Genomic DNA, 22,215 nt, shown 5'->3' with positions numbered 1-22,215 from the left:
TTAAAGGAACGTGTTTTATCCCACTTATTATTATTAATAAATAATAAATTATACTAACCAGAAAATACTGAGCCCAAAAAGATCATGCATGAGCAGGTGTGTTGAAGGGGAATGTGTTAACAGAAAAAAAAAAAAAAAAGCTTACATTTTTTTTTAATACGACCCAAAAAGGTATCTGTAGAAATATCAGTATGACGGAGTTTGATCCAGAAAACGAGAGAAGACAGAGGCAAAACACGACAGAAAGACTAACTAGACCCTTCATAACCATACAATGCTCCATCACCAAATGTGGCAAGATTTTGGTAAAAAAAAATAATAAAATACCCCAATAACCAATGCTTTTAAAAATGTTCAAGCATGATTTTTATTTCATTCAATGTAAAACAGCCTTCTTGTTTAATTCTAAATCGAAAAAATTACTTTGTAATGTGTATTATTGATGAGAACAAATTATGGTGCATCTTTTATTATTTTTTTTAAAACATCCTTAATGCTTGTCTGTTTTATAAACCTTTTTTCTCTATAATGCACCCTTAAGAAGAAGTTTTATTTTTTTAACTTCAATGTCAAAAACAATTAAGTTACATATAGTGTCAGTGTAAGTGCAAGCTCTTTGGGAGTTCTGAGGTAATTGCTTGGTTTGTGTCGAACATGCTCCATATTTATTGTTATCCAACCGGTCAGTTCATCCCTTCATATTCCCAGATTACTCTGTGCTATGTCTTTAGCCCTCGCTGGGCTTGCTTCAGCAGAGTGTCGAAGTCAAGTGTGCTGTCCTTGGCCCTTCTTGGGGCTGGGTTCATGTCACGATTTGAATCTGAAAAACAGATGAATCCCACGTATTAGCCTTAGATTGTTTAGAGCACCTTCTGAACAATCCCAATCATGGAAATTAAAGAGTGCTATTGTATAAACACAATAGCATTACAAGTCTACATGATGTTTCTATGTATATCTTATTTATAAGTTGGTCACATTTTTTGTTTAGATTTTCTGCAACAGACAGTGCTTATTATTTTTGTGCTTAGAGTTACACTGGGCTCAACACCAGACCATTTTTAGTATGTAGTGATGATGGTACACATACCTAAATCCAAGTAGTTTGACTGGCAGAACTGACGTCTCCCACCAAAGCAGATATCGAACGGGAGCTCGTCCGGCTGCCTTAACTTTGTCCCCTTCTCTATGGCAGCGAAAGCGTCATCTTTGTTGTAATATGTAACAAATCCATAGTTGTCCCTATTAATAAAAGATATGAAAAGAAAAACAAAATGGAGAGTCAATCAAATATGCGCAAATACTGTCATCATGGCACTGTATGGCAAAGGTTTCAGGTTTTCAGGTTTCAGAGGTTGATGTTAATTTGTACGTCTTACCCGTGACTTCTGAAATGTACGGTACAATCCTCAATCTTCCCAAACAGTGCAAAGCGCTCCCAGAGCTCCTCCTTTGTCATAGTGCCACATATCCTTCCCACGTACACCACCCTGCGTTCTTCCTGTGGTCGTAAAATTATTGTGGGGAAGAAGCGAAAGAAAGAGTTCACACTACTACATATTCTATACAAAGCAGGTATTAGAAGCTTTCGTCAACTATTACTTACAATAGCTTTCTGCTTTGCCACCCTGCGAGGATCTTCCCCTCGGCTCAGATAATATATTTCCCTCTGCCTACAATTTCACCAGAATAATGCAATGTTAATGCAAAACAGTGGCAACAAAGCACATTAGAAATGCAGGACAAATCACAATGTTTTTACATTGACCTCTTCCAGCTGCTCCACTTCTGTCTCGGGTCTAGATGTGGAGATGGGGAGCGGCTGAAGGATCTGGATCTAGAGCAACGGTATCGGCGGCAGGCGCGGCCTCGGATCGGAGAGGGGGAGAGTGACTGTGAACTGGAACGAGACGAGGAGCTTGAGCAGCTCTCTGAGTGCCGTGATCTGTACCTAAAATTTTAAATCATCAGATGCAGGTTTGTTATCCAAGTAATGCTAAGATTCTGTGGTTATTCATGACCATGCTCTTATTTATCATTTCTTTTACAATTTCTTTCAAAAAGGCATTGTAAAATAAATTATAAATAAGAGCATATAGAATGTTTTAAACACTCTTAATATTGTTTACAAACCTATGTAAGTTTTTTTTTTACCTTTTTCTAGGTGGTGAACACGATGAAGCCGATGAAGAGCAGGAAGGCGAACGGGAGGATGACACTGAACTGGAGTCAGAATGATGATACCTTCTACGGTAATGCCTTATCCTTGCTCTTCCTCTGGTTGGAGGACTCTGAGGACATGAACAGCGTGAATGCTTTGCTTCTTCTGCTTCCGTATATTCACCCATTCTTGTGGCCTCCAATCTGCAGGGGGAGCTCTCCGGAGACAGCAGAACAGAGCCAGAGAGACGCTCGGCCTCACAAGAAGTCCTGTTATCCATGGGCATATGGCTCATTCGATTCCTTGATTCTTTACGTCTTTTGTGCATTTGAACATCTGAAAGTGCTCTCTTTTTGCCGAGTTTGAAATCCTGAGTGATGCAGTAATCATGGTCTATAAATGCTAGAAACAGGCTAGGGGCAGGGATGGAGGATGAAGGTTGGGGCTTTAACTGAATCTTACTTGGGGGCAGAGGCTTAGGGTCAATTATTTGGATTGTTTTGCTGGGAGATGGTTTAATGACTTCGTGTTGCTTTGCTTTCCGAGTAGGGGTTAAGGGTTTCCAGACCTGATGGGGAGGAGTGGCAGGAGGAGTGAGTCCTGAAAATGTGCACAGAAATGTATTAGTACAATTGTTCTAATCACAATCAAAGTGCAGAATCAAATCCTGTGTCACTCCTATATTAGACTCTTAGCTAGCTGATGGTGTGGAAACAATTACTTTTAATGTCTGGACTGAAGTGACCAAAAGATGACAGAACGGTTATATAGTGCATGTTCTAGGACGTCAACTGTATCTTAATCTTTTTTTTTTTGTCCCTTCATACTTTAGCATGTCTGAGCATTGGTGGTGACTGCGATTAAGAATAACAATTATATCAGCTAAAAAACAACAAATAAATAAGGTCTGTAATTCAAACTTTTTTCCTCTTAAAATTTCACCATGGCTTCTCAGCAAGTTTTTGGACTCATTACAATGTTCTCTATTCACCTTTTCACCTCGCCATGGGATTTGTTTCCTAAACTGTACAATCACTGCCATGACAACTTCTTATCTATGTTGCCTGACAACACAAGGCAATTTGCCAGTTATGAGCTCTGTTTTCCCGAAGCTATTAAGTCATTAAAGAGTCATTGCAGGCAAGATTATTGCATGAAGGAAATCGAACACAAATTTCTTAGCAGTTAAAATAGGATTTAATGACTGGTTTTATAGCAGTAGAGAGAAATCAAGCACCAGTGTAGATACGTACACTCTGCATTAAATATTGTAGGCATAAAGAAAATGGGATTTTGTGCACAACACATAATACTACCAATACAAATACACAAAAGGCAACTATTATCAACATCATTTATTTTTAGTAAGGCTCTTGGGCACTTACCCTGTGTCTCAAATTGCTCCAGAAGGCTGGTTACATCAGTAGCCTCTATTCCTAAGCAAGGAGAAAAATGTACACAATTTGCCTGCTTCTACTGTTTATTTAACTTTAGACTACATTATTTATTCTTAGATTATTTGTAGTGGTACTTATATTGACATTTTCATATTGGATAGGCCTTAACACCTAGGAACGTGATTAAATAGCAAATACAACGTTCAACTTTACTCGTATTGTGTGCGCTCAAACTGTCCAAAAATCATCAGAATATCATCGACACATCAGTGTGCATAATCCAATAATTTTTACTGCATGCCATAAAAATTGTCTACTGTCTGCTTGATCTTGAGACATGCAAGAGGTCAAACATTACACTGTTTTACCTGTGGCCAATCATGAATATGGGTGTTTAATAAGAAAAGAGAAAAATTGGCAACATAGTGGAATTTTTGGCCAGTTGCTTTAAGATTTTTATGAAAAGTATAACTTTTATACTATAACTTTGTACTTGAGTAACTCTTTGTAGTTGATTATCCTAGTAGACATGAAAACTTACAGAGAGAATGAGAGTGCAAAGAGAATGATCTTAAACAATCTGTTTAAGATGAAACCAAATGTCTGAGTGAGTGTCTATTGGATAGTTATTTTTCCACTTATACATTATATACATTTGTGCACCTGTCCACTTATTATACAAACATACTGAAGCCCAAGTCTACCTACCTATTTCTCCAGTAGATTCTTGTCTTTTCTTCTCTGTAGAGTGGTTTGACACTGGTATCTGCACTGGAGGTAGACTTCCCTGTAATACTTGCACTGGTATAACTGTCATAGGTGAGGATGGAGCAGAAATGTTGGTTTTAACATTACCAGGAATTGTAAAGGAACATGCTGTCTTCCCAAGTTTAGCACCTCGGGTATCTCCAGGTGAAACCATCGCTGGCTGTTCTTGAGTAACAAAACTGGTCTGTTTCTGAAGGTTCGAGCTCTGCACTACTGAGGGATTTGTCCAGTCAGCCTGAAACTTGCCATTTTCCTGTTGCATAACCTTTTGTTTCTCAGACAGAGGTGGTGAGGGCATTGCTTCTGGTTGGAGAGACACAATGACAGGGTTTGGTGGGTCAACAGCTTGCACAGGCTTTCTAAATAATGCGTTTTGTTTTGGGAATGATTTCAGGGGTAGGTGAAGATTTCTTCTGGACCTGGCCACTGCTTCTGGGGTTGAGGTCTTGGCGTTAGAAGGTAGAGCTTGAACATTAACCTGAGAAGAATTGTAACCTGGTATACAAGGAATGGGAGCGAGCTCTTTTGGGGTTTCGGATACTGAAGGCCACTTGGTTCTGTAGTCTGTTTTTCTTTCTTCCTTTGGAAGCATCTTCTGTCGAAGAAGACGGTACTCCTGAAGGCTGAGGGTTTTGAGTTTTGTGTTGACGTTTTGAGGAGGAGTCTTCACTGCTAACTCAGTCACGTTACCACTTAATGGTAAGGTTTGGAAATCACAATTTGCCATTTTGAGGTCATCCGTGTGGTCTGCTGACAACAAGGCATCTGGGACATTAGCTTCATGTGCTTCATCTTCAATCTGATACATATGTATAGATGCTATGTCAGTGGCAAATCTCACTTTCTTCTTCATCCTCCCAGAACAACCTGCCTTAGCAGTTACACTTTGAGCAGCATTAACTTCCTCCTCCTTTTCTTTTCCAAAGCTTGGTGAGCATATCTTCAGCATCTCCTCCTGACACACAGGACTTTGTGGATTAGGAACTTTCTGTTCTAAATCCAGATCATAGGTAGTGTTCGCCAAATGCATACCATCTGTTTCATCATCACCCACAACATCCACAAAAACATCCTCCTCTTTGAGCTCCTCAACATTCCTGAGACGTTCTTTTTTATCTGCGACTACCCTGAGGCTGTATGGATGCATGTGCCTGACCAAATCTACCAGTGATACAGTTACAAATCCGTCCTGCTGCTCATCTTCATACAGTTCTTGGTCAGACTCTATTCGGAAGATTCGGATGGGACGTCTTCTAGTCTCACTGATGTCCTCATCCTCACCATCACTTCTTTGTACAGTAGTCGCCTGAGTCCTGCGATGGAGCCTTGGTCTCAGCTGCCTGTCTGAATGCAGGCTTTCTGCCTGTTTAAAAATTAAAAATACAGTACAACTTAACCATCTACAATATACAGATTAAATTGTAAATGTAATCAGCTGAGACGTGTTTGGTCTCTGACATTTGTGTCTGTAGTTTTGCTCTGGAATTAAGGGCTACATATGTAACTTTAAATCTGTTTAAATAGCATTTTGATTATATCAAAATCTGTTATGTCACACAGATTTGCTAAAGTGAACTTTGGACTCAATATGTCCTACTATATCCTACACACAAGAACAAAACTTCACCTTGTAGATAACAGGAATTACTTTCTTTCTTAATACAGGTTGGTATCTTACTCAAGTTTAAAGGCAGAATTGTACTGAAATATAGTCATAATAATAGTCTTTGAACATCAAACATGTAATCACAACATGTAAAAACAAGTGGAAAATGCATCAGTTTTATTTTTCACTAACTACTGCTGTTTCTAAAAGATCTTAACATTATTATATGGTAGTGACAATAAACCATGCACTCGATAAATTAAATGTACATTCTTACTTTTGAATTTGAGGATGTAAAGGATCTAGTGACCTGAGGAGCTGCTTCTCTGTCCAGACAATGCAACCTCACCTGTAATGAGACACAAAAGCAATTAAGAGAAAAAAAGGAAGAAAGGCACACATTAAATTATGTAATGCATTTAAAAAAATATATGTCTGCAATGAAATACTTAAAACACTTACTCTAGATTCTTGGGATTGTTGACCCATAAAAAGCTTTGAGTCAGGAAGCGTGTCAAAGGGGGACAGGGTGTCTTCGATCACACTGTCCAACATCTCAGAGAATGCGGATAACAGTGATGCTTCACTTTCCTCATCTATCTGGATTTTCACCTTAAAAATTGACATTCAATTATTTAAAAGGTCATGCATTCTTTGCCAACAACTGACTGGAAGGATCATGGGGAAAGGACACAAATCACCAGTATAAACATGTTTTGCATCAAGAGATATTTTGTGTGTTAAGCAGTATGCAAAACATCTTTTTCCTCACCTCTTCAGCAGATGAATTTTCAAAGATGGATAGAATAGAAGGTTCCAGGCTGCTCTGAAATGTACTTGAGGTACTGCCCAAAGCATCATGATCAAAATCAAGGGTATGGCTTTTTGGAGATTCACCCTTCAATAAAAATGGAAAAAATGAGCACAATTGAAAGTCCTAAGAGCTGGGCAATATAATATATTGATGATGTAGTAAATTGTTTTACAATATACTTCTCTGTGATCTCTTATGTATGATTGGGGAACTAGTTTTTTTTATAGACTTTTTTAATGTTTATTTTTTAAGCACTAAACCATTAAACTAAAACCTTTTAATGCATCACTATTTTTTGTTGCCAGTTTATCATCACAATAAACTTTATGTACTGTATTTCTAAAGCACATCCAGCTCCACCACCAATCCAAGAGCCACCACTCCCAATCCACCCCAAACATCACATTTATCTAAAGCACCTACCTTCCCTTTTCATGCCCATTACTTTGTGTTACTCCACTTAGTTCTAATTCTACATTGTGATATCATTTGCTTGTCTAACTTTGACTCATCATCTTAATTTGGATCATTTTAAAAAGATTTTATTCACAGCCACATGATCCTGAGGTCATGGCAGGTTTTACTGTGTATTAACTAAAACACTACATGTTGCAAAAATGCTGTGCTCGGTTTCTCATTTCATCTCATTTAAATCTACTCAGCTTTGCTCAAGTCGCTAGAATTACACAAACAATTTTTGACAATAGAAATCTGAAACCTACGGCTATATTAAATGACACGCTGACAAAACGTTTACCCCAACAAGAAAAGAAATGTTAAAATCTGCTTCACAAACACAAAAGAAAACTTGCATGTACTGTCATGAATATCCACACTTTTTTACTTTTCACTAATTATCTCCATTTTTATTATCTCTATTTTCTAGCCTTAAAGATAAATGTTAAAACAAGCAAAAAAAAGAAGTGAAAATGAACGCATCAAGTCAAAAGCATGACTAAATTGAACCATAAATCCTATGAAAAAGAACACTAACACAGAAAAAGCAGGTTGTGTGACTTAACGAATAGCTAATGACATTACTGTGTGTGATTAACGCAATGACAATATGATGTCAAACAACTGATTTAACAGCAGTTTGTGTATGAACTAAACAAGAACCTCTAAATACAACCTACATATCAAATGCTTTCCAAGTTTAGCTGTGATTTTCATTGGGAGTGACGAGGATAGACAAGATTAGAAATGAGTTCATTAGAGGGACCGCACAGCTGGAGGTAGCAGAGCTGAAGATGTTGAGGTTTTTGTTGGTAGTGACGAGGATGGACAGGATTAGAAACGCGTTTAATAGAAAGACTGCGCATGTAGGACGTTTTGCGGACAAGGTGAGGGAGGCGAGATTGAGATGGTTTGGAGGGACATGGAGTATATCGGAAGGAGAATGCTGAGGACGGAGCCACCAAAAAAGAGGGAAAGAGGAAGATCAAGGATTAGGTTTATGGATGTGGTGAAGGAAGACATGCAGGTAGTTGGGTTGAAAGAGGCAGATGTAGAAGACAGGGGGGGTATGGAGACGGATGATCAGCTGTGGCGACCCCTAATGGGAGAAGCCTGAAGAAGAAGAGGAAGAGGGACCACAAAGGTAAGACATTTTGGAGTCAAGGTGAGAGAAGCATTATTGAGATGATTTGGTCATGTGCAGGGGAAGGACATGGTTTTTATCAAAAGAAAAATGCTAAGGATGGAGCCACCAGGCAGGAGGAAAAGAGGAAGGCCAAGGAGGAGGTTTATGGGTGTGATGAGGGTTGGTTTGAAAGAGGCAGATGTAGAGAACAGAGTGATAGAGAGGGATGATCCGAACGGGATCAGCTGAAAGAAGTAGAAGTCATAAAGAAAAATGGATGAACCCATTTTTATTGACTCTCATTCTGGCAACATGAGTGACAGCTACAGTTGGAGAGGCCAGTGACGTTATTTAACTTTATGCAAATAAAAACCGACTTGGTGTTGAAACACCAATGGGAGTGAAGACGATAGAGCGCACCTGACACGTCTACTGCCTTGCTGTCAAACGTTTAAACGTTAATAGCGCCACCCACTGATAACGGTAGGAACGCCCATTAAGATTATGATCTGGTGATTGATTTCATAATGCTATTATTTTATTATTCATTTTCTTTTTTATTTAGCATTTAAAAATAAAATCAGAATAAGGAAAATCAGAATAAGGAAATGTAAAAGAATAAGGAAATGTAAAAGTGCTACAAGTGTATGTTGACCTGATCTAGATTTCAATGAACTTTTTTTGTATTCTGTGCTTGAAATATTTAAAATATATCTATATTAATATCTAAAATAGCAATATTTTACTTACAATAAAACATGTATGTATACATATATGTAATTGTAACATAAACGTCATTTATTTGAAAGACACTGGACAAATTCTCATATAGGGGACACAATGTACAGATATTTTAAGGTTCCTGGTGATCTAGCATGTGTGGGACTCGTGCAAATTATTTAGATGATATTTTTGGGGGGGTTTTATGGGGTATAAATGAGGCATGCACTGTAAAGTGTGAAGTTGATTGACCGGCACTCTGCTCCACACGGCGACACCTTTCCGGTTTGCTGCGTGCGTGACGCCACCTTATGATCTACTACACTACCTTTAGTTCACACAATCTCCATCTCTGTGCCTTTTCACTACTGCCCACGCAACACGTTGAAATAAAAAAAATTATTCCGATATCAGCTGATATTTAATAAAAGCTCATCTGAAGGATGAAACAAACCAGTTTAAGTTCACGTCCACGTGGCCCACGTCCACGTTTACACTGAGCCAAGACATTAACGTATATAAATGGCCATAACGATTGCCTTCTGTCATATATATTGTTAGAACTTAATATTTAATCGAACCTGAAGGTCCTGAAAAGCTTCTGGTGTTGGGAAGTCGGTGAAACCGGTGTTTAAATTCCTCCGTCTGTGGCCATGCGGCGCCGCCATGTTGAAATTTACCCCGCATGGACTGTTTTTTCTATTTTTTTCTCCACCTGCATTCAGAGTAATTCCGCGTTCTGCCCGGGGCGTTCGAACTCACGAGCTGGTTGCTGATTGGACAGTGACAGTGTCAGTTCAGTGTATTGCTGACGATTATAGACTTTAAGCCAATCATAAAGGGGAGGTGGGATTTATACGGAGTTGGGTGGGAAAGAAAAATATTGCAAGCGCACGATTCACGAAGACACGTGGTACGAGTTTCCCGGGAAAAGATTCATGCCGGCTATGAGGACATTTTGTACTCTTGTAATTTGCAGAGTGACGCCCTTTACAGAGTCCACTGACCTTACTTTCGGAATCAAAACTTTAATTTTATTACCTACATGAATACACAGTTATGCGGCGCCGATATTTAACGAAAATATGTAAATTGTCGTACCCGGACAGTTTAAGGTGACACCTAGTGGCCGAACGCCACATATACAATACGGTACAAAGTTCCTGGATATCATTAAAATGTTTATTAAAATCTTTAAATCTCAAGAATTAATGCAATTACTAAAGCAAGCATGCGGCGCCCACATACATCATCTCTAGCAGAAGCAGTATTAACCTCATAAAATGACTTTTCCATGCATTTTGAAATTAAGGCAAATTGTGAGTTTTTTGCAAACTCAACAGGAAAGAAAATGCAAAAGTATACAACAACTCTTTTGGCTGACTTTTCATCATGATGTCCAGCTTTTTTGAAAAGTGCATCTTAAAATCCATTTTCTCTCCTCTGTCATTCATTGTGAAATCAAACAGCTATTACACTGATGCGGTTTGCAAGCGGAAACTAGTACGCTCTCTGACTATCCAATCAAAGGATGTGAAAATGATTGTATGCCTGCTAGATGGCCCCAGTGTTGCTAGCTCGAAATCTGATTGGTTAAAGCAACAGCTCCAAGCAACATGCACTTTATGCTACAGGTGCCCTGGCAGCATGTAATGTGAAAGCTGAAATATGATTGGATAGAGACAGACACCCAGAAAAGCAGCACAACCAAAAGTAAAGCTATGAAGTGACTATTGGGAATAATTTAATACTTTTTAATGGAAAAAAGATATAAAAACACAAGCCAGTGATTCTGGTAGTGTTTAGGCCAGTAGAAAAGACCTTGCTGGCCCTGACGGTCTGCCAATGATATTTTGTGCATTACTTATTATAGTATGTAAGTTTCATATTTAAGCAACGGATTGCTATTATTTTGTAACAATTTTCAGTTTTAGATCATATTACTGAAATTGGTCAAATAGATCACTATATCAGTCAGTTGATTCTTTTTATTATTATTATAATACTTTTTTTTATCATCATTTTCAGTAAAAACTTCATGAGATGGTAAAACAGACTTGCGGAGATACCAGGCTATCTAACACACTCTCTCACACTCTCTCGCACTTAAGGACAATTTACAGTAGATAATCTGCTTATTTTCATGTTATTGAAAGGTGAGAGGAAATTGGAGAACCTGGAGAAATTCCACTAAGATGGGGAAGAACATGTGAAACTTCACACAGTCTGTAAACTAAAACCACGATCAAACTGAATCTGTGAGGTGGTAAAGGTATAATTGCATATTTCTCGCAAACATTTTAATGTTGCATAACTACTGAGATATCATCATTCTGTGCTGAACATACAGGCCCAGAGTTGCACATCTTTTTTATTCAGCAAATGCTTTTATGCAGAAAGACTTCAAACTCAGCCTGAGCAGTTAAAAGTATAGGGACCTTTGATTAAGGTGACAGCAGTCATTCACTTGCAGTCCTGGGATTTAAACTCACAATCTTTCGATCACTAGCTCAGAGCCACTGAATCTCAATTGCTCACTTAAAAGTAGAAAATCAATATAAATTATGTACACTGTTTTAGCGATAAACTGTTGGTGACTATACTGAATAGCCATCTTTGTAATTCTTCCTGGTTAGGCACTGTTGTATCAACTGCCTTCTTGGGTAAATGCAAACAGAACAGGAAAATTAACAGTGTATAGTGTAATTCATTAGTAACCTACTATATGTACAGTATCTCACAAAAGTGAGTACACCCCTCATATTTCAACAACCACTTTAGTATATCTTCTCAAATGACAATACTATAGAAATTAAACTTGGATATATTTAAGTCAATGTGCAGATTGTATTGCAGTATAGATTTACTGTCCTCTTAAAAAAAACTTAACATACAGCCATTATTGTCAAAAAAGCTGGCAACAAAATTGAGTACACACTACTCTACGACTAAATGTCAATATTTTGTGTGAGCACCATTGCTATCTATCACCGCCTTAATCCTCCTGGGCATAGAATTCACCAGAGCTGCACAGGTTGTTCCTGGGATCCTCCTTCACTAACTCACTTAACACATAATGACATCATGGTGCTGCTGGATGTTAGACACATGGCGCTTCTCCACCTTCCACTTGAGGATGCCCCATAGGTGCTCAATAGGGTTCAGGTTTGGAGAAATAGTAGGCCACTCCATCACCTACACCTTCAGCTTCCTCAGCAAGGCAGTTGTCATCTTAGTGGTGTGTTTTGGGTCATTATTATGTTGAAAAACTGCCGTTCGGCCCAGTTTCTGAAGAGAGGGCATCATGTTCTGCTACAGAATGTCAGAGTACATGTTGGAATGCATGTTTCCCTCATTGAACAGCAGCTCCCCAGTACCAGCAGCACTCATGCAACCTCAGACCATGATGCTACCACTATCATGCTTGACTGTAGGCAAGACCCAGTTTTCTTAGTACTTCTCACCAGGGCGTCGCCACACATGCCAGACACCATCTGAGGCAAACAAGTTTATCTTAGTCTCATCAGACTGCAGGACATGGTTCCAGTAATTCTTGCTTTAGGACAGGTTGCCTTCAGCAAATTGTTTGTGGGCTTTCTTGTGAGCCAGCTTCAGAAGAGGCTTCCTACTGGGACGACGGCCTAAATTCAGCTTTTGTACCTGATGCACAGCATGAGGACTCAACTTCTTTGATCGACCCTTGTGAGTCCTGTTCCGAGTGGAACCCATTTTGGAAAACCTTTGTATGACCCTGTCCACTGTACTGTAACTCAGTTTCAGGGTGTTATCGATCTTCATTATAGCCTAGGGCATCTTTGTGGAGATCAACAATTCTAATTCTCAAATCCTCAGAGAGTTATTTGCATGAGTTGCCATGTTGAACATCCAGTGGTCAGTATGAGAGAATTGTACCCAAAGCACCAAATTTTAACTGCTCTAATAAAAGATACACAAATTTGTATGGTCCTGTCAAGCAGACAAAAACATTAACATGATAAATAGGACATGTGGCTATGCATGATTAAACAATGTACAGCTGTTATCACTTTGGGTGTACCCACTTTTGTTGGCAGCTATTTTGACAATAATGGCTGTGTGTTGAGTTATTTTTAGAAGACAGTAAATCTATACTGCTATACAAGCTGCACATTGACTACTATAAAATAGATCCAAGTTTAATTTCTATAGTATTGTCCCTTGAGAAGATATACTGAAATGGTTGCTGAAATATGAGGGGTGTACTCACTTTTGTGAGATACTGTAGGTGTTTCTATAATGAAATTGCTTCTTTCCACAAACATTCATTCACATTTGATCCTATGATTAAATATCTATCATTTAAGTTAGGTCAAAGGAATTCTCAAGCATATTTACCACAGAAAATCATTCCAACAAAGAAGCTGGAATGATTTTAAATTCACAGGTGTGCCAGGTGTAGCAAGAGTTAATTTGTGACATTTCTTGCCTTCTTAATGTGTTTTAGACCCTCAGATGTCTTGTGCAGAGGAAAGGGTAAGTACAGAGTCAGTAGCCAAATTTGTGCTACTACAGGTACTGTACAAATCTATTTTACTGTTAAGTAAAGAGAAAAGACAGTCTATCATTGCTTTAAGAAATAAAGGTCAGTCAGTCTGAAAAATCTCAAGAAATTAAAATGTATTCCCTAGTGTAGTCTCCAAAGCCATCAAACACTATGATGAAACAGTTCTTACGAGGACCATTCCATGAAAGGAAGACCAAGAGCTACCTCTGCTGCGAGGGATAAGTTCATTAGCACCAGAAATTGTTGATTTACATAAATGCTTATTGGAGTTCAAATGGCAGACAAATTTCAACATCCATTGTTCAGAGGAGACATGTTACTCAGGCCTCCATGGTCAAAATGTGGCAAAGACATAATTACTTTAAAAGAACAACAAGCAGAGGAGACTTTCTTGGGCCAAGAAACACATGGAATGGACATTAGATCAGTGGAAAACTGTCCTTTGGTCTGATAAATCCAAATTTGATGTTTCAGGTTTTAACCAACGTGTATTTGTTAGCCATGTCTTTGTTAGAGGGTGAACGAACAGTTACTGAATGTGAAGCATGGAAGAGGAGGTGTGATGATGAGGGTGTGCTTTGCTGGTGACACTTTTGGTGATTTAGTCAAAATTGTCTACTACAGCATTTTGCAGCAACATGCCATCCCAATTGGTTTACACTTAGTAGAACCATCATTTGTTTTCCAACAGGGCAATGACCCCAAACACACCTGTACATTATGTAAGATCTTTTTGGTCAAGAAGGAGAGAGTGATGGAGTGCTGCATCAGATGAACTGGCCTCTACTAACACCTGATCTAAATCCAGTTGAGATGATTTGTGATGAGTTGTACAGAAGGGTGAAGAAAACCCAGCCAACAAGCACTCAACATCATTGGGAACTCCTCAAAATTGTTGGAAAACCATTCCAGGTGATTGCCTTATGAGGCTGACTGAGAAAATGTCGAGTGTACAAAGCTGTAACCTAAGCAAAAATTGGCTACTTTGAAGAATTAAAAATATTAAACATATTCTGGGTTATTTAACTTCTTTTTCTTCTTTCGGCTTCTCCCATTAGGGGTCGCCACAGCGGATCATCTCCATACCCCCCTGTCCTCTACACCTGCCTCTTTCAACCCAACTACCTACATGTCTTCCCTCACTACATCCATAAACCTTCTCCTTGGCCTTCCTCTTTTCCTCCCTCCTGGTGGCCCCATCCTCAGCATTCTCCTACTGATATACCCCATGTCCCTCCTCTGCACATGTCCAAACCATCTCAATCATGCCCCCCTCACCTTGTCTCCAAAATGTCCTACATGCACTGTCTCTCTAATAAACTAGTTTCTAATACTCTCCATCCTCATCACTTCAACAAAAACCTCAACATCTTCAGCTCTGCTGTCCTATAAACTTTTCCTTTCACTCTTGCAGATACTCTTCTATCACAAATCACTCCTGCCACTCTTCTCCACCCACTCCACCCTGCCTGCACTCTTTTCTTCACTTCTCTAACACACTCTTCATTACTTCGTACTGTTGATCCCAGGTATCTAAACTCCTCCACCTTCACCACCTCTTCATCTGCAACCACACCACTCCACTGCCCTCCCTCTCATTCACACACACATGTACTCTGTCTTACTCCTACTGACTTTCATTCCCCTTATCTCCAGGCTCTTCTCAACCTGCTCCCTACTCTCACCACAAATATCAATATCACCCTTACATACTTCTCTGACTTCCTCAATATACCACAACTCCTCTCTCGGCACACTGTCATACGCTTTCTGTAAATCCACAAACACACAATGCAACTTCTTCTGACCTTCTCTATATTTCACCATCAACATTCTCAAAGCAAATAATGTGTCTGTGGTGCTCTTTTTTTTGGCACAAAACCATACTGTTGCTCACAGATGGTCACCTCTTCCCTAAGCCTGGCTTCCACTACTCTTTCCCATAACTTCATGGTGTGACTGATGAACTTTATACCCCTGTAGTTACTGCAGGTCTGTACATCTCCCTTATTCTTACAGCACACTCCTTCTCCATTCCTCAGGCATCCTCTCCCCTGTCAAAATCTTGTTAAACAATCTTGCTAAAAACGCCACTGCCATCTCTCCTAAACATCTCCATGCTTCTACCGGTATGTCATGATCATACCGACTTTCCACTCTTCATCCTCTTAATCGCTGCTCTCACTTACTCCTTACTAATCCTATTCACTTTCTGCTTCACCATCTCCACACCATCTCTCTCTCTCATTTTTTTCATTCATTAATTTGGGTTATTTAACAATTTTTCTTTTAATATATATAGTCACACAAGGAGTGTATATATTGTTTTTCCCTCTTTACAGCTAATCCAAATTTTAAATGGACAGATTCAATTTGCATGAAGGATGTGTATTTTTATTTCAACATTCTATAAATTGTTAAAAAGTTATTATGCACTTACTGTACTAGCAGGTTTCTGTTCTATTTTCAGCACACCAAAAAATTTCAAATATTTTTTGTGTTGTGATTGAACATACAGTGCATTATAGGTGAAGCAGATATTGAGTCGAGATTATATAAATGAAATATGGAGTATTGCTTTAATTAAGGCAATTGATTCAAGGCAGGCAGTAACCATGAAATTTAATATAACTGATTCCATTAATGAGACATTACGGGTGAACAGTTATTTTGCCTCCTCTTTCAAGGCAGGATACATAAAATCCGTACATCAGCCCTATCAAATTTTCCTTTGCTTCAATGTGCTTCTTGCTCTCCCTCTTATTCTGATGTCCTCCCCCTGCCACTCTCTTTCTGGCTCCACATCTTGAAACACACACTGTTTGAAATGGGGCCAGAGTGTGTTCAGAGACAGGAGGGAGCCTTGTGAAAGTGGGTCACCTTCCAGCTCTATCCGGACTCCCTGCCATTCTGCTGATAGTCTCTCCTGAGAGGTCTCCATTATCTATGCACACACACACACACACACACACACACACACACACACACACACACACACATAAAGTATAGCGACTTTGTTTAAATATCAGATACATTCAAGCTCTAAGGCCCTCTTTACTTTCTCTCCATCTCTACACTCAGTCTTGGCTTTCTCTGTGCTTTTTTCCTGTCTATCACCAGAGGCCTCTTAGAAATTTGGCAGAAAACTATGAGAAACACTCAAATGGATCAGAGGAAGTAGAAATCCCATACAGTACATTTAGACACGCACACACAAAGTCAGGAAGACTTCCTTGTCTAACCACATACCAAATGCAAAGCAGAAAAATACGTTTTTCATAAGTAGTGTTATCATCTGTGTATATTAAACAAGACAGTCAGAATGTCCTAATAAATTCAATCTGATTGGTACAAATATGAACAAGGGAAGACAATGTAGGGTTTTTTTTTTCATGCATATGATGTAACAGTTAAAAACATTAAAAGTTATATCTGACAAATTTAATTCAGCTAATTGTTATGATTTTGCGAGGCCATGTTGAAACAATTACCAAACATATGCTTCGCTGAAAATATCATGGCCAATGATGGCAGTATGTAAATAATATCATTCATGAAATCTTTATACATCTTAAGGTACCTTAATATTGTTTTGATATTTTGTTTTATCACTAGTGTGCATTGTAAATATACTGTAAGTATAGTGTAATTTTAACATCAGCACATCTTGGTTTTTCCCCCACCTAGGCAAATGGCATTGGAGCCCTGACCTTTAACCTGACACCACATGTGCCATGTTCTTCTAAGTGCCAACGGTGTCACCATACACCAGTAAAGGACCTGATCTTGGATCACTCCTTATCCGTGGTTCATTGCAAAGAAAATTAGAGTATCATATCTAGAAACAGAGAAAAATAACCAGCACTCTCTATTTTATGTCATTTCTAAAGTTGTATTCCCCCTGTTTTTCTTGTTCTTGCTGTCTATTAGAAAAGAAATGCCCTCCAACATGGAGGCTGGAACATCTGTTAAGGAGCTGCAAAGTAGCTCAGAGCTGACGCTAGTAAGATACTGCTGGCTTTGAGAGGTTTGCAAAGGTGAAGAATTGGCATCCACAATCATCAAAAAGCTGCTAATCAGTGATAGTTTAAGAGGGTTGGGAACAGTCTTAGGGTATTTGAGGTGGCCTCTTTAAGAGTCATCATAACTTGAGGCTTGTGCTTGGACCAGTTACAGGAGTTTGGAGTTGTCAGGGCCATGGGGTAGTATTAGAATCTTGAAGGTTGGTGTCAGCTGCTTAAGTGGCTTCAGAGGCTTGGTTCCATTTTTAAGGGTTCTGGACTAATTCAGGGAGTTTGGGGAAGTGTGAGGTTTTGTTAGAATAATTTACAAATTGCAACTATAAAGTGGAAGCGATTTTATTTTAAGCAATAGCAGCAAATATAGGTTTAATTGTTAATGGATTGATCATTTGCACACTCAATATAAATTAGTAAAAACAACAAAAGCATGTATCTGTCATCTTGGATGGCAGGCTAACACAGAAGGTAGTGTTTATGCTTCATATGCCAGGGTCTGGAGGTCTATCATGAGCTGCAGAGTTTTGCCTGTTGTCCCTCTGTCTGCATGCAATTTCTCCACAAAGCAGCACTGGAACTGTGTCAGTATTGAAGGGTTAATACTCACATGGCAATAACCACAATGGTTCTCTAGTGCACACGTGCACGCACACACATACACACACATATGTTTGTAACAATCCTCAGATGGAGGGAGTGCTGAGAGTGCACAGCAGTACAAAAAGGGCGTCGTGGAAAGCACATAGTTTAGCTCTTATGTAACCTGGACCCCTAGTAAGAAAAGGGCTTCTGGAAAATTCTACATTTAAGTCAAATTATGGCAGATATCGACCACACTATTCAACTTCATCTATGCTTCATTTGTAAACCTGTATCAAAAAGCAATGCCCCCACTGCTGACTATGTATAAGGCTGATAAATAAAAAAGCTGAATACAATCATTGAATAAATACACAATATTGCCATTATTTTTAAGATAAGTTTGTGTATAATGACAGTTAAAGCATGTGTGCACTTGTTTAACACATTTTTGTCTATGTAAGCATATGTGCCCGAGCATGTAGGCTTGTGTGTGTGAGTGTGCGTGTGCGTGTGTGTGTGGTGTGTGCGCGTGTGCGTGTGCGCATGCACGCACACTCTTGTCGTGCGTTTGTGATCACAGCTCTGCCACATTGCCATGGCGACGGTACCCTGTATGGGTGAAGTGGGATGGCTCAGTGGCTAATCCTCCGCCTCTTCACGCTGCTCTCCTTTACTCCTCTTTTTCTTCATCCCCCTTTCTTTCTCCTCCTCCACTGCTGCTTGACATCCCTTTTTCTCCTGTCCTCGTCCTCCTCTAATTACCTCCTCTCTCTGTCCTCTTTCCTCTCTCACTCTCTAAGGGGTTTACTAACAAGAAGGGGGTGAAGATGGGGATGGATAGAAAGACATGCAAAGAGAATAATGACAAGAGATGCATCAAAAGAGAAATATCCATGAAAGGTTGAAAAGGAGGTCTAGAGAGTGAAAGGAAAACCTAATAAGAGAACTATATCCATTCGGATGGTAAGAAGAGAAAGGCAGCAATGTACGAGAGGATGAGATTTTTATTATGTTGCACCTTTGGATCCAAATTGACATAACCTTTACGGGTTCAAGCAGATGAAAGGGAATTTCCACAGAAGTCCTGCCGTGCAGTAAAGTACGGATGAAAAGCAAAGAAAACGTGGGTGTGTGTGAGAGAGAGAAATAGAGAGAGAGAGAGAGAGAGAGAGAGAGCAGGAAACAGAGACAGAGACTGTCTTTATTTTCCCAATGCTGCACAAGAGCCAAGGGTAAATGAGGCTGAGAGAAGTGCTTTTGTACAATGCAAGAGTGTGTTTCAGAGTGTTCAGAGTGTGTGTGTGTCTAAGAGAGCACACAGGAGGTGAGATGATCTGATTGTGCAGTCAGTGTGAAACATGTTGCAAGAGACGCTCACAGACTAAAAGCCTTTTTTTTTATTCTTCTCCTTACTCGCTCTCAATCTCTCACTTCCTCTTCTTTTCTCTCTCCATTCTCCATCCTTTTCTCTCAGTCTACAGTATCTTTTTTCCTCTCCTGCCTCAGGGAAAATTTTATGCCACTCAAGCTCCTGTCACATTACCATAAATTCCTCCAAACAGCATCCGTCTTTTCACAATTCTTTTCTTCTTCTCATCTTTTTCAACTCTAGTTATTTCAGCATCTTCTGGTTTTGAAACTTTGCAAAAATGTTCAGAATGTGTTTTTATCTTTTATGTAACATTTAGGTGACCTTTCTGCTGCATTTTTAATTTGTAGAATCACTGATGTAATTGTTACCATATGTTGTATGAGCAGCATTTAAGTGGTGTAAGGGTTTTGTTTGTTTTAATGAATATGCAACTTGGTGTGCTTACACATAAATAAAGGGTGGGGTTGAGGCAGCAAGATTAATCAGAGCCCACAATTTACATATCCTTAATGTCACTTTTGTGCAAGTTAATACACCCAAAGTGCGAGTATTACAAACCTGTTTATGCTATTTAAAGAAAAGTATACCATTCAATAGCATAATAATATTAGTAGTTATAGTAAGAAGAATATTTGCTAATATTACAAAATATTCTTGAAATGGTAAAGTTGGTTTCACATCAAATACAGCATATGCTCACACCTTCAATAACACAATCATTTAAACAGTGTGTGAAAAGGTTTTTGACCAGAACACTATGTTTTTCAGCTTTGAATCTGTTTTATATTAAACATGATACAGTGTAAGATTTTAGTTTCTGTTCACTGTTCCTGAAATCTTTTCAAATCCAAATCACACCCAAAAACCCCCCAATTTACATATCGTGTCCTTCTCGTATTTTGTTCTTTGTAAATCACCTGCAATACGCCCACTATTTGCTCAACACGTCTGTGCCTGCATACACAAATTAGCACTCATTGTTTGCGGTTTTGTAAATCAGAACCACAGCATTTTGATTGTAACAATTTATCGGTAATAAAACATTATTCATTGCTTGTTAATGAGCCAGATAGCTCTAGTCCAAGATTCTTTTAATCATAAAAGGACAATATAGCTAGCTGAAGGAAACTGTATATTACGTTTTTAATTACACAGTCTAAAATAAGATGAGTCCTTAGATTTCTAAATTGCTACTGTTAAAATTATGTTTATGAGTCAAAACGTCAAACCTTATAAGATCACATTTTCAGACTGAAGTTTTTATCTGATTTCTTAGAATCAGTCAAATACAATACTTCTAATGATATACACTGTTATACACTAGTCTCATTCACACAGTGTTTCAGCAGACTGGATCTATAGTGCAACATTTTTGTGTCAGCACTCTACACAGATCATTTTGTATTTTGCATTAATGATTTTGACTGTCCGTGGCAGGAAAAGGTCAGTTCAGTGGCAGTGAACATCAAATAAATATTTAATAGTATTTTACACAGGTCTGTCAAATGCCAATATGGGAAAATGTTCAAATCATGATATGTGACGATGATCACAAGAGACTTGGTAAAAAATATTTACCAAAACACAGTAAAGGCAAATTAAGGAAGAACAGAGAAAACTAATAATAATATTACCTGATGTCCCATAGAGTGTATTCTGACTTTACCTCAGTATTCCCAACATAGACACCATATTCACTGCTTAGAATAAAGCACTTATTGAAAATAAATGAAGGAATGATGATAATTTGTTACTATCAGTAATAATGATTGATATTTATGTCAGAGTTCAAAAATCAATACACTATGAAGGCATTCTTTTAGTATTCGAGCTCTCTGCAATGCTCAGTTGGCATCTTATGTGATATAGTAATAAAAGGAAAAGAAAGACAGATAAGAAGAAGGATTATAGGCAATAAATCAAATGTGTTCTTGTAGACAAAGCAACAAATAAATGTCCAGGATAAGCTTCTTCCAATAAAAACTATTATTGTGACATGATCTATTTTTAATCTATTTTCTCACATCACCCTCCCAAGTCAAGAACTGAAAAGACTCAAAGAAAAACATTTGACCCATGAACACACACCAAACATGCTTACAGCCCCCCTACTGTGAGGTTCTAAAGAGCTCTTAGTCAGGCAGCAGAGGTTCATTTAGAGGAAATAAGAGCAGGATTGCAGGCTAAAAGTGCACATCGTGCGTTGAGACCACTGTGCACACAAAGCATTCTGATGCTTTAAGGTGAACGGAGCATGGAGGAGCAGCTTTGGTCGGGGTGACTTCCTCTCCTCTCTTCTCTCTATCACTTTGTTGTGTAAGACATGGCGTGTGATAGAATGGGAGAAAAAAAAGACAGGTTTGGTGACTAATGGAGTGAATGCAGGCAGGCAGCCAGGAGTGCAAAAGACACAGCGAGAGAATGAGCCGAAAGATGTCAGATGACCACACGCACACCCTCCCTCGCTTGTTTGCCATGGATGGTAACAAGCCACTCGGACAGTGTGTACTGCCCCCCAACTCATTGCCTGCCACCCGATGAAACCCCCCATGAGAGCACTCATCTGGATGCAGCAAGGGCACAGGGTGGCAGAAGGGGGCAGGGGGCAGGAAAACTGTGTGTACATCTTTAAAAGCAAAAAAAAAAAGAGA

At 38.9% G+C, this 22,215-nt stretch overlaps 1 protein-coding gene across 1 annotated transcript; it reads right to left on the bottom strand.

The window, feature by feature from the left end:
- Positions 1-349: 349 nt before the first annotated feature.
- Positions 350-9,827, bottom strand: si:dkey-93h22.8 (uncharacterized protein LOC449943 homolog). Its single transcript, XM_046858231.1, has 12 exons — positions 9,630-9,827; positions 6,705-6,830; positions 6,395-6,544; positions 6,210-6,281; positions 4,267-5,689; positions 3,547-3,597; positions 2,155-2,761; positions 1,769-1,951; positions 1,607-1,673; positions 1,380-1,501; positions 1,091-1,242; positions 350-820 (listed from the first exon to the last, which is right to left on the bottom strand). Exons 1-12 carry the CDS (start codon positions 9,714-9,716, stop codon positions 720-722), a joined length of 3,141 nt encoding a protein of 1,046 aa, XP_046714187.1. The 5' UTR covers positions 9,717-9,827; the 3' UTR covers positions 350-719.
- Positions 9,828-22,215: the final 12,388 nt, after the last annotated feature.

The sequence above is a fragment of the Silurus meridionalis genome, chromosome 9 (assembly GCF_014805685.1).
Source record: "Silurus meridionalis isolate SWU-2019-XX chromosome 9, ASM1480568v1, whole genome shotgun sequence".
Lineage (NCBI taxonomy): Eukaryota > Metazoa > Chordata > Actinopteri > Siluriformes > Siluridae > Silurus > Silurus meridionalis.
Note: the sequence above shows the minus strand (reverse complement) of the source record. Positions and strands in the feature narration are given on the sequence as shown.

Coding starts and splice junctions, on each gene's coding strand:
- si:dkey-93h22.8 (XM_046858231.1), bottom strand. CDS start 9,716: ATGGCGGCGCCGCATGGCCACAGACGGAGGAATTTAAACACCGGTTTC. Junction 5,690..6,209: donor TTACATCCTCAAATTCAAAA/GTAAGAATGTAC, acceptor ATTTTTAAACAG/GCAGAAAGCCTGCATTCAGA. Junction 2,762..3,546: donor GGAGCAATTTGAGACACAGG/GTAAGTGCCCAA, acceptor GCACATTTTCAG/GACTCACTCCTCCTGCCACT.